This window comes from Leptonychotes weddellii, chromosome 16 (genome assembly GCF_054177405.1).
Source record: "Leptonychotes weddellii isolate Sample4059 chromosome 16, ASM5417740v2, whole genome shotgun sequence".
NCBI classification, from domain to species: Eukaryota; Metazoa; Chordata; class Mammalia; order Carnivora; family Phocidae; genus Leptonychotes; species Leptonychotes weddellii.
In genome coordinates, this window is record NC_138384.1 from 13794699 (window position 1) to 13807891 (window position 13193).

Below are 13193 nucleotides of genomic sequence, written 5' to 3' on the forward strand. Positions count from 1 at the left end.
ACCCTTTTTCAAGAACTGTGGCCCAGTTTTCATTTTGTTCTGAGTTTTATTGCCAACACAGCCTTTGTTGTTGCTTTGTTAATCATTCGAGACCCACCAAGCCAAATTCCAGCTAATGTCTGTTATAAAATTCCAGTTGTATGACCATAAAAATGCCCTGAGTGGACACAAGTTTGCATGGCCAAGGGCGGGGCCTCATCCTCCTCACACCAGAGCCTCACAAGGCTGGTGACAGGCTGGAACCACTCGAGTAAAGACCCCTGCCCCAGCTGACCGGATCAGAGCTGCCCTCTCCACTCCTTGGGGTTTCTCAATGCTTTTGGAACTGACTCACACAAGAAAAGCACAAAGGACTCTGAAAGTTGGGAAAACCATGTAAACCACTGCCAAGCGTCCGAGAAGACCCAGGCTTGCACTCCGATGCATGCAGAGTCACAGGTAACTGTTGCCCCTTTACTCATCTCAGTCTTAATGGGTTTCTTCATTTCCACACTGAGAATCGAGCAATGGACCACATTCCCTTCTAGATATGAAAAACCCTGTCCCTGAGCCAAAGCGCTATTTATCCCTTGGATGAGTCAGTCAACCCACAGCAAGGAGGGAAGACACAGTGGGCAGAGCATTGCCCTGAGCCTTGGTTCCAACTCCCAGCTTAGCTGCTGTCTGGAGCTGCATTGTCCAGAACTTTCTTCTGCTCTCTGTAGTGTCCAATATGGCAGCCACTAGTCACATGAGGCACTGAGCACAGACAGCCCAGAACATGGGGCACCTATAGACTTGAGATATCTATGCTTGGCTGTGCTTTACACTGCTGCAGGAAAGGAAGGCCCTTCTGGAGGTTGACTTGGAAGCCTGCATCCCAGGCTCACACTTGGAAAGATCAGAATTGGGAAGGAGGATGTGCCCACCCTATGGACACATGGGGATAGGCCCTAAATGAAAGTTATTAAGGGTGAAAACCTCTGCACTGGGATCTTTATATAATGTCAAGCATGGAGTATCCAATGCGGAGTAAGGTAAAAGCAAAGAATACCAAGTCCTTCAGGTACTTTCAGCAATCCAAATGCTTTGGATGGAAGCCTAACCAATCCATACCATATAGAATCGTCTGCCATAACAGGTCACAGAATATGGCAAGGCCCTGGGGGCATTTACCCCAACCAGAGCAAAATAAAAACAAAACCAAAAAACCACGGCTACCCAACATTGTCCACAAATCCCATGAGTTCTGCTTGCCCCTGAAAGCACCAATGGGCAACAGTAAGGAGTCACTATGGCTATAAATCCCTCTCGCACACACCTTCGACACAACCAGCTTGCTGGAGCGCCCAACAAGGGTGAGTTTTATTGATGCTGAGACTGTCAGGTTTCACGGGCATGAGAATATCGCTGCACAGGGCTGGCTGGTGGTTCCCCTGGGTCCCCCCAGGAGGAGGTCTGAGTGGAGGCTGTGTCAGGACAGGCGAGAAAAGATGGTGACTTGGGCTCAGTGGGCATGGTGCTGTGACCCCTCCCCAGACCTGACAAGTTTCCTCGAGCACTTCTGCCTCCCTCTGGTGTCCCCTTCCGAGGAGCTGGCTCTGCTTCCTCACAGGCCGGGGGCCTCAATGAAGATGGAGGCTGAAAGCTGTGGGGGCACTGGGAGGGACTGATATCCTGCATCTCCTCGACTTCCCTTTACCCCCACGTCCACCACCACTCCCACCCTCCCTCCACATCCAAGAAGACCATGGAAAAAGGAACATGAAACAGGCCTCGGATGTCCTCAGAAAGCCCAAGTTACAGACTGAATTGTGTTCCCCCCCAAATTCCTATGTTGAAGCCCTAACCCTTCAGTTGCTCAGATGTGAGTGTCTTTGGAGAGAGGGCCTTTGAAACGGTGATCAAGTCAAAGGAGGCTGTTCAGGTGGACCCTGAACCAGTCTGACTGGTGTCCTTATAAGACACACAGACGCCAGGGAGAGGAACGCAGAGGAAAGGCCACGTGAGAACAGGAGGCGGATGCCTACAAGCCGAGGACAGAGGCCTCGGGGGAAACCAAACCTGCCAATAACTGGATCTTGGACTTCCGGCCTCCAAACGTCAAGAAAACAAATTTCTCTTAGTTAAGCCACTCTGTCCATGGTATTTTGTTGCAGCAGCCCCAAGCAAACCGCCAAAAAGGTGGTTCAGAAGGAAAAACTCTGTCCTAAGCTCAGGACTTTAAACCACTCAAAACAGTGGAAGAAAAGAGCACAGGTTCTTTTTTTTCCGACTTCATGAGAAGACGACAGTTTGGGATAAAATTTTAAGTTCAAACAACGGGTCTGTTCCAAGAAAAATCATACACTGTCCAATTTTTAATATTCTAATTGAAGCAAAGGTCAAGAATCTTTTAAAAGCAATCAACAGCTCCTTTTGTTAACATATACACCAAAGGTCTCAAGATAGTCTTGAGGTACGGACTATAAAAAGCCCTTCAACATGCACTCTGAAAGACGCATCTTTAGAAAGCCCGATCAAACTCCCTCAACACTGCTGAGAGGCTTACATGGCTCTCTAAAGGTATACTGCTCTCATATGGAGAAAAGGAAGCAGAGAGAGAGATGGGAAAGCAATAAAAAATATGCCCACTCAGCCTGGCAGAAAGCAGGTAGGGGGTGGGCACCACGTTCTTTAAAATGGAAGCCAAAGAACGTTTTAGAAAATGCAGCTCAAAGCCAGCCTGGGCCTGCCCGAAATCTGAGGGATTCCAGGGAGGTTCCCAGCACTGCCCAAAAGAACTTTCTCAATTATTCTATAAATCTGTACTGTCCACCAAGGTAGCCATAAGCCACATGTCACATTACGCACCTGAAATCTGGCTAGTATGACAGAGAAACTGAATTTTAAATTTTCATTTGACTTTGATTGATTTAAGCCTAAACAGCCCCATGTGGCCATTGCTGCCATACTGGACAGGCAGGCAACGTATCTGGAGAAGTTCCCTTGCTGCTCTCGAGGGACCCAGGGACCCAACAATCAGGGAACTATGGGCAGTGCTTACACTGATTTGGAAGGACAGAAAACTTTTCACTTCCAGTCGATGTTTAAAAAAAAAAATCATATGTGGCTATAATTCTCATAATTGGGTCACAGTTTGAAGGGGGTTCCTTAACATCTCTAAGTCTGAGAAGCCTTTGAGCTATTTCTGTAAGCAAAGGGATGCATGTTCTAGTTTCCTCCCTGGCCCCCAACCAAGGTCAGGAACAAGTTTAATATAGAACCTAAGTAGCTCAAGAAATGGATTCTTTGCACATTTCTAAAGGCAAGACAAATACAAGTCATTATTTCTCTTGAAAAATACATTTGGGCAACACAAGAGGTATTAAGTGCAGGGGCTGGGATGAGGGATCTGCACACATGACGGGGCTGTTTCCTGAGACAGTGGTCATCACAAGGCCCCTCTCCTCAAATGAAATCCAGGCACAGAACTCCAGCCCCCAACGCAGCAAAAACACCCACTCACTGGCTAGCCATCCATGTTCTCCTCAAGGTCAAGGTGCACACTTTCAAATTCCTTGGATACCCCCCCTTTGCAGAGGTGAGCTGGCATAAAGGTTTCACTAAAGTAACACTTGGTGTGATATGTCATTCTAAGTCTCCCCTGGGGGTTCCTGTGTTTTGGGGCACTCGGGCATGCCCTTCAACAGGGCACCACCCAATGCTGACCCTCAAAACACACACACACACACACACACACACACGTGCATCTCTCCTAATTCCAATAACCACCAGCAGGTGCCATTTTTTTTCTTTTTTTTTTTTTTTGCAGTGCCCCTTAGTAGCAGCCTCCCTAGAAGGCAGTGGCCATGATGTTGCTGCCTCTCAGAGTGGGTCACACTGGGTGGCCGTGAGGGCACACATGACTACCTACCCAAGAGGACAGGATGGAGGACAACTGAGAGCCACTGACCAAGAGCAAGGCTAACTGGCCCAGCAGTGTGTAGCCATATGGGCAAGCCCGCTGTACAGGGCAATGTATGCTCCAGTGTTTTATACTGAAATAAGACAAATAAACAAATCCCTAGCAACTTTGATCATTCCATGAAAACAAATCAACTAGTGAATGGCAGATCTAGAACAGGTTTTGAATAATTTCTAAAAAGGTCAATGTCTTGGTGTGGATGTTAGTGTCTCCTGGAGAAGACAGAGAAGAAATAGATGACACGGGAGGTTGGAGGCTCTGGACCCACCGCCCAGGCGACTACTATGATGATGTCCCATCCTCTTTAGAGAGACCCTTCCAGACCAGGAGCACAGGAGAGCAGTGAAACTGTGCTTTGCACGTGTCCACCTTCTAACAGACCAGATCATTAGCTTATTTTGCAGAGAGCAAACAGAAAAGTTTAATTGCCCTTAATTACCCAGTTCAAGAAGGCTCCTAGATAATGGCTCTCAGATTTCTTGCCTGGTATCAACGTAATTTCCCTGACTCTGGCTTCATTATATTCCTAACTCAGAAGCAACAGCCTCTCGAAGATGCCTTTCCGTAATAGACGCTGAGGTTCGAGAGCAGGCTGGGCCGTCACCACAAAGGTTTCTTGTCTGAAGAGTCAGATCCCTGGCTTCCACACTGGTCTGGCGGGTGGGGGGGAGGGGTACGGGGGGAAGGAGAGGGGAGGACACACTAGCATATACTTAGAGGAAGGACTGAGACAAGGAATATGTAATCAGAAGCCATCACAATTACAAATGTAAATGAACAGGCAATTGGCGCTGACCTTTGTAGATTGTTAGAGGACTAATTAAGGCAAATCAGGAACTCTGTTCCAACAGAAAAACAAGACAGTGTACACCCTAAGAACTACTCCTGTCCTCTCCATGTAGATGCAAAATGCAAGAGAATCAGACAGTAATCAAAGTACGGATGCTTTCCAGGGACAAACAGCAAACTATCTCCATGAACAAAAGACAACCAAGACTTACTCCTTGGTATACTGGGAGTAACTGTGCTGGTGTCTTTATCTACAAGCACCATGGATATGGGAGCTCTTGCCATGTGCCTGACGCTCCATCAGACTCCAGAGAAGTAGATCCCACCCCCGGAGCAGCCAGAGACCCCAATTACAAACTTTTGGTTATTTTAAAGCTTTCAAAGCTTTAAGAAAAATACTTTTCAAAAAGAGAAGCGAAGTAATCAAACGAACAGAACCAAATCACATTATTCCATACACTCCATTTTTTCCTTTAACGATATCATACTCTCTTTCGTGCTGATCCATCATGATCTCTCTTTATCCGTGTGTTGTAAAGCATCTTTCCCAAAAGCACACTGAAGTTTACAATCCTATTGTCCATACAGTCCTTATCAGGGAATATATTTAAGACAGATAAGGTCACATTTTCTCCACTCCTCCGTAAGTGCTTTAAATTTCACTCACTCCAATGTGTTTGATGTGCTTTTTTACGTGCAATGTCTTTAGTTAGAAATGTGTTGTCCCTATGCCTTCCCCAAGTCCCATCAACAAGACACAGTAAAAAGGAAAAAAGAAAGAACGTTGCTGTTTGGTTTCACAAAAACAATGCTTCAGAATTACGGAACTGGCCATAACATGTATCAGTGTTATGGGGAAAATTACACTAAGATTGCATATAATTTAGCTACTTATAAAAAAAAAAAAGACATACTTCATACTTAGTATGAAGGGCAGCCTTATGCCAATTTTGAAAAATAAGAACAAAATGAGAAAGTTGAAGAGAGAACATTTTCTTACTCTCTTAAGCTGTAGGAGTTCAGCAAACCTTCCCGAAAGTTGATTTGAAAAAATAATCCATCAAGGGAAGCCAGTGAGTTTCAGTACGGGTTGTCACCAGATCCCCGTCATCACTTGACCGGCCCCTGCCTCCCGACCCCGGGAATTCATGACCTTGAGTGCCAAAGATGGGTCAGTAAAGGCTTCCGCCCCAAACAAAGTATTCTCTTAGACTCCAAACAGTTGTGTCCTCTGTAAGCTGAGTCATCATCTGATCGCCTCGAATGCCTGGGCTGGCGTCTCAACCAGGGAATCCACATGGAGAGATGAGAGGAGACGTCAGCGGCATCCCCCAACTCACACACAGTCTTGTACACAGTTGGCACGCGATCAAGAACCATTCAATTATATGTGGGCAGAGTTTGGAGATCTAGGACTATGTGAAGGAAAAAGTAGTGAAGGCAAGGGTGAGACAGGAAAAAAAGGAAGAGGAGGAGGAGAAGAAGGCAGGGGGACAGCAGGAGCACAAAGGGCCTCTTGTCTCCTCGAAGCTTGGGGCACTGATAGAGTGAAATTAACTACAGTTTCACCCGGGAGCCAGAAATGCCTTTTTAATAAGCAAACAGGGAAGCTGATCCTACACATGACCCACCTATGAGAGCTTTCCATCTTTCAAGAGCTTCTGGTCAACTAAGGGGAAGTAAACAGCCAGTGACAGGAACTGAGAGACATAACCCAGTGTGTCAGCACCTAACAACAGGCCTTCTCTACCTCTACCTGGTTGTGCGGATGAAACGAGACCAAATCGCAACAAAGTCCAGACACTACGTGGTCTTGCAGAACATACACTCAAGTCAACAACCACACAACCAGGCCAGGGGAGACTGGGAGGTGGGGGGAGACCTCATCTGTTTAAGTTACTCCCTTTGCTCTGAGCTGTGTATTTCCAAGTCATTTTTTAAATGGGAAGGCCCACTGTGTGTCTGTCTGTCTGCCTGCCTTTCTAGTGTGGGGGTGAGAGTGGCAAGCATAACCACAAAACTGTCACACTGGGTTAAAGATGATACGATACAGGACGTGGCTCGCCCACTGACGTAAGGGTAAAGCTTGACCCCAAGCGGGACCACGTAGGGGACAGTAGCCTAATTATTAGCGCACCTCCAACAACCGAGACTTGGCCCTCTGGTGCAGGGCAGGACCTAGATGGTTTATGTCTGGCCATGAGGCCTCTCTGGGGGTTACGTGATCGGTGACAGGGGTGAACCCTGACCACGACCACAAAGAGATGAAGGGCAGCGGAGACTTCCAGTGTTTCCTTCTCCATACTTCCAAATTCACCTGCGTTGGCAGACTATGCAGTAAGCTGCACTGACTGGAAAACATACTGACTTAAGGGAACAGGTAAAATTTGAAAGGCTATGTTTGTCCACCATCGGGAAGAAACTCTTCTAGTGTTCTCTCCACTAGCCGCAGCAAGGGAAGTCTGGGTACCTGCAGAAGGGGACAGGAGACTGAGCTCAGAGAAGAAAAGAAAGGGATTTCTGCTGTAAAACTTTCTGGTGCATGGACAGCAGAGGAGGAGAGGAGGGAAGAAAGACCACCGTCCTTTAACGAGATGTTGACAGGAGGCCAGTAGAGAAAACTCTAGACAGCACACCAGTTACGTGCAGCTCGCAGTCAGAACAAGCAGATCCCCAAAAGGTGCTCAAAGACTCCCCGAGGCTTCCTTACACTACACGAATGACGTTTCCCACTGAAGATTAATGTCCTGACCCTTACGTGAGAGAAGAGAAAACTGGGAATATAGGATCAAGTCTCTGTTGATAAATTTGAAGTTGATGACCTTCGGTGTCTTCATTCTGTGAAGTCCACAATGTCCCTTTTCTTAAAAAACATTCTTTCAAGAAGTTAAAAGCCAATCCCTGGGGGGAGGGAGGATATATTTTAAGATGAGCTGTCATAAAGGGGTTTCTGAAAGGGCACCCAGTTACTTTTAATGTCAATGTGAATATTACCTAATAATTTGTCCTTTTGTCATGACTGAGGAGTACGGACGTAGCCCGAGTGCGAGTGGGAGGAGGGCGCAGGGTGGGGAGGGAGGAGGGTGGAGAGCAAAAACATGACTTCAGGCCAAAGACAATACAAAAGGATTTTGAAATACAGAAAGGAAGTCTATCATCTAGACTAAAGTTGCTCATACACTTCAGGGGGAAAAATAACTCCTAATACGCATTAAACGAGAGAAACCCAGAAGGCAATGGTGTAAGAAAGCAATTCCAGAGCGGACTGCATAAATAGAAGTATTACATTATAAAACAGGGAACTGTTTGTTCCAGTCCATAGACTCCGGGTGAAATGGCAGCTGTACACTATTTAGTTTGGGGCACCTCATTAATAAAAAGGGAATTCTGAGTAGAGTGAAAGAAAGAATTGAAGGGCGAAAGGGACCAGCTTTTAACAGAAGATTAAAACAATGACGTGTGCAGAGCTGGCAAAAAAAAAAAAAAAGAAAAAAGAAAAAGAAGAAGAAAAATTTAAAAACAACAACAACGAAAAACCCAACCCTGAAATAAATAGGTCTGCATTTATGGGTGGAGGAAGGAGAATCCTATAAAATGACTTTACAGCAAAATAATGGGAATGGCAGGATCACACAGAGGCCAAAATGTGGAGGACGGGGACCCCCCCAGCCAGATGGCACAAGGGAACAGATGGGTCTGTGGGCGCCGGTCTCATCCCCCGCTCCTGAGCGCGCACACATGGAGAGATGTGCACACACACCAACCAGAAGCCCCAGAGATTACGACATGTGAACTTTAACCAGAAGGGGCATTTGAAAATCAAATGGGAAAGGACAGTTTTGCAGTGACCCAGAGGTGACGAAAATTATCCTGGTACCCAAGAAATGATCCTGGTTCCCGAAGAAATGATTCACCCAGCCTGCCAGGAGGACTCGCCTTGCCACGGTGATAATGAAACCTCAGCTACTCCAGCAGGGAGGACACCAGTCTCCCACTTCCGGATATCCGGTCATTTCATTTACTTGGAAAAAAAAAGAGCGAAGGAGCAGCTGGGGGATGGGGGCAGGGCAGGGGCACAGGGGTCTGCAGGGGCTCAGGAGGGACACCTCCAGGGAAGAACGAAGCTGAGAGAGCAACTGATCTGGCAGGGCCTTCAGAGATTAGGAAATGTCTACTCTGGCAGAGGGCTAGCCATGAATTAATCATAGGTACCTAGAAAACCAGGGAAAATAAAAAGTTGTACAAGAAGGTAAATGAAATTATAAAACTCTACATGGCTCAGCTGTGATTAATATTTATAGAGTCAGAATAACGAAAACACTGAATATTAATACAACCCCAAATTATTATTTAATCATCATGGAAGACGGAGGGAGGGGAAGACTGGGTATGCAGGGGGGGCTGGGGAGTGTGGTGTAGGGGGTGGAGGGATGGTGTGTGTGTGTATGTGTGGGTATGGAGTTTGGGGTGTCTGTGTGTTAGTCTGTGGGTGGGGTGTGTGTGAGGAGGAGTGTGTGATTTGTAGAAAGGTGTACTAGTGAAATCCTCATCTTTCAGAGTAGAAAGCCAACAGGGAATGTCTAAAACAACAACAACAAAAAAACGAAACGGTAGTAGAAGCACATTGAGAAATATGGAAATAACAAGAGTAGCAAAAAAAACAAGTGGAAGTTGAAAGCTATTGCTCTGGGCACGGGGATGTGGGAGAGGGAGGGTCATGCCATTTTTTCATTACGTTTCTATAACTTGTTGCCTTTAGAAACTATAAAAATGTGAAATTTGGTAAAATTAAGATTAAAAACCCCACTGGGCCACTACAGCTCGGTGGCAAAGGGTGCAGCGGGTGATGGCGGATAAAGGAAAGCCCTGAGTCTCCAGTGTGGCCAGCCGGGGTAACAGCGTGCCACCAGGAGAGTAAGTCTGGAGGGGACAGTGGTGAGCTCAGAGTCTATGCCGTGGCACCAACGAGAAATCCAGGGAGCTACGTGACGGCATCTGGTAACGCCAGGAGATCAAAGCTTTAAAAGGCCGGGAGCCAAAGGCCAGGGCCTAATGCCCGGCTGACGCCAGCATGTGGGGCAGACTGCGGACCACAAGCCGGGGACAGGCATGGAAGGATGCTCATGAAAAGCAGGAGGACAAGAGAGAAACACAGGCTGGGAGCCCAGGGAAGGGAGCTGCGGGACGGGACCGGGCAAGACTTCCAGAGACCACAGAAAGAAAAGAAGGCGGCCTAGCAGGTAGCTACTGGATTGGGTAAATCCAAGGTCAATGGTGAACTCTCAAGGGTGGTCTGATGATGGGGGGAGACAGGCTATGGTAAGCTGAGGCGTGGACTGGAACGAGGCACCTGCAGTAGGAGGACAGGACAGGAATGGGGGCAGAAAGTGGAGAGGTCCCCCCAGAAGGCCCCGACTCTTTGCAGACAAGCAGGAGGCACAGGGCCATGACTCGCAGAGCCCACCCTCGAACCCGATGAACATGTTTACAGCAAGCACTGGCTGTATGGGATCCTCTCTGAGGTTCAATCTTCCACGCCGGACTTGGGGCCACAAACTGCCCATTCTCACCACCGAGACTGACATCATTTAGCATTTGCTTTATGTCCCTCTGAAGCAACACACTGAATGTGGAGTCTAGAACCAGAGGAATTGGGGGACAGGGGACAAAACATCTCCAGGTGTCCTGCTCCCTGGGCAGCAGCCTGTGACACCTGAAGAAAAGCGGTGCTGAGTTCCTTTGGTTCAAAAAAAAAAAAAAAGGGCAAGAATGCTCGCCATGTTCCCTCCGGAACACAAGGGTCCCCTGTGAGGTCGGGGACGGACACGAGAACCAGTAGCAGCCAGCCACAGGCTCCCCCCACCCCGGGCCTCCCGGGCCCGCGAGACCACTCACCCGGCTCGGTGGAGGGGCACCTGCGGATGGTGAAGATCTGCCCCAGGTCCTCGTCCTCCTCCGGAAGGCCCTTCTGCAGCCGCTGCAGCTTGCGCAGGCTCTCGCTGCGCTGGTGCTTCATGGAGCGCACATGCTGGATGAGGTTGAGCTTGGCCTTGGTGGAGTAGTTGCACAGGACACAGTGGTAGTAGCAGCTCTCGCCCTCCACTCCGCTCTCGTGCTGCTGCAGGTGCTGTGAGGACAGAGGAGAGGGACACGCCGTGGGTAAGCCCCTCGGAGCCCGCCACCGCCACGCGCCCGCCCCGGACCGGCCGCAGCCCCGTGCTGAGACTCCTCGGAGGGGTGGGTCCGTTTCCGCCAGTGTACCTCCCTCCAAGGACCAGCAGCCGGCGGACTCTCGTGCCCATGTCCCCCCAGGGCCCCCCTCCGCCCCTGTGGCTTTTCACAGGGCTGCTGCTGACGGATCGGACCCTCCCCATGCCACCCGGGTCTTCCTGGCACGATAATCAAAGGTTCCCCCTCTCACCCTCCAGAGCGTCCTGCTTTATTTAGATGAGGGCTGGCAAACAGTGGCTCACGGGCCAAATCCAACCTGCTGCCTACTTTTGTAAATGAAGTTTTAACCGAACACAGCCACCTCCGTGCATCTGCGTAGTCTCTGCTTTCAAAGCACCAGCGTTTGAGTCGCTGCAACAGAGACAGCATGTCCCACAAAGCCTCAACTATTACTATCTAGCCCTTTGCCGAAAAAGTTAGCCAAACCCTGCTTTAGGTGACCGCCAAAGGGTCACCCTCCCTGTACCGAATCCCAGGTCACTAACACAAAGCCAAAGCTGCCGTCTGGCTTTTTCACAGGAATGACAGGTCAAGTTTTTATACTTAGAACCACAGTCTATGAGGAGAAACTAAAATTAGATTTTCCTTCGGATTAAAAAAAAAAATGACAGAAAAATAAACTTCTCCAGACTGGTTCCCTGTCAACATCTGAAGGTCATTTGGCTGTAGTGCATCAGATGGTCAAAATTACACCCTCTCTTGTGTTTGTGTAGGTACAGTACTGATTCCAGAACAAGGAGGCCCCAAAGCTGGCAGAAAACAGGCACACACAGGATTAAAGTGAGGGGTGCAAGGACAGGAGAGGTCATGGAAACAGTTAGCGGACCCCAGACTTCCGTGTGTAGGAGAAGACTCAGATTATCCAAGGACAAAACCCACAAACTTTTTGTGCCTCAGAATACGATGAAAGCTATGGGCCCTTTTCACTAACCGCTGGGGAAGGGACATGCTCCTGGTATAGAAAGGATATGTCCTTCATTACAAATGACCCATTTTAGGAGAAGAGGGAATTTTTCCATCGGCTGCACATAAAGCAGGGGAAACAATTCCAGAAAACTTAAGTCAATGATCCAAGGTAATCCAGCTAGTTAATGGGAGACAGAGAGAGAACTAGAACCAAGGTCTCCCATCCCCCAGAATCCTTTTGGAGGAGGAAACTCAGATCATGTGTTTTATGTGCTTACGTTATTACCCGCTTTCTCTGCGCTCACATCCCCAGACCCCAGAGCCTGGTCCAAGGACCTGCACAGATGCCTTGGAAATAATTTGTGTTGTTCCTCTCCTTTCTGACCTGTGCTTGTCCCATTGAGGGCCCACGTCATGAAAACTGTTGCTCATCCTGCTTGGACAGCCTTCTTATCCAGATTATAATTTGAGACCCTGAGAAGGCAGAGCAGTTAGAATGCCCTGCACTCTACCCAATATTAAAAATACCAGAGAGACTGGGTGGCTCAGTCATTAAGCGTCTGCCTTCGGCTCAGGTCATGATCCCAGGGTCCTGGGATCAAGCTCCGCATCGGGCTCTCTGCTCGGCCGGGAGCCTGCTTCTCCCTCTCCCACTCCCCCTGCTTGTGTTCCCTCTCTAGCTGTCTCTCTCTCTCTCTGTCAAATAAATAAAATAAAATCTTAAAAAAAAAAAAAAATACCAGAGAGGCCCTACCAGCACTTCCTATCAAATGACAAAGTTCTGCGGCTGAGGTGCTCATGGGTGTATATTTTGTTCACTGGAAAAGTATGAAAATTCTAGAAGCACGTTTGAGCCTTAGTGCAAGAGGAAATATGAATGCACCAATGTCGCAGATAAATCACTGTGGGGGAGGGGAGGGAGGAGGCCCAGGTTCTCCATCATGTAAACTGGCTAAACCAATCCATAATAACTCTTGCTCTGAGGCCAAGGTATAGGTAAAAATGTGAAGGGCTTCATAGTTACCAACAGACAACAATCCCTTCTTTAGCCCCAAACGGGTGATGTGACACACTCAGGAGCAGAGCTTTGCAACAACGTGACACCCCAACCAGGAACAGCCACCCCAAAAGAATTTCACAACCAGAAGGGGTCTGAAGAACCAGGTAGCTCAATGTTAAGTGGTAAGGCAACTATAATGACTGATAATAAAAAGCTACTTTTCCGAAGGGGCACGTGCACCCCGATGTTTATAGCAGCAATGTCCACAACAGCCAAACTGTGGAAAGAGCCAAGATGCCCATCGACAGATGAATGGATAAA

The 13193-nt window shown here is 48.2% G+C and overlaps 1 protein-coding gene across 1 annotated transcript in view; it reads right to left on the bottom strand.

Annotated features, from left to right (window-relative positions):
• Positions 1-13193, bottom strand: part of ZFHX3 (zinc finger homeobox 3) — a 220725-nt gene that overhangs the window by 86404 nt on the left and 121128 nt on the right. The window contains exon 4 of the mRNA XM_081807873.1: positions 10631-10960. Within this exon, the coding sequence (XP_081663999.1) occupies positions 10631-10960 (330 nt within the window). The remainder of the gene's footprint in view (positions 1-10630; positions 10961-13193) is intronic.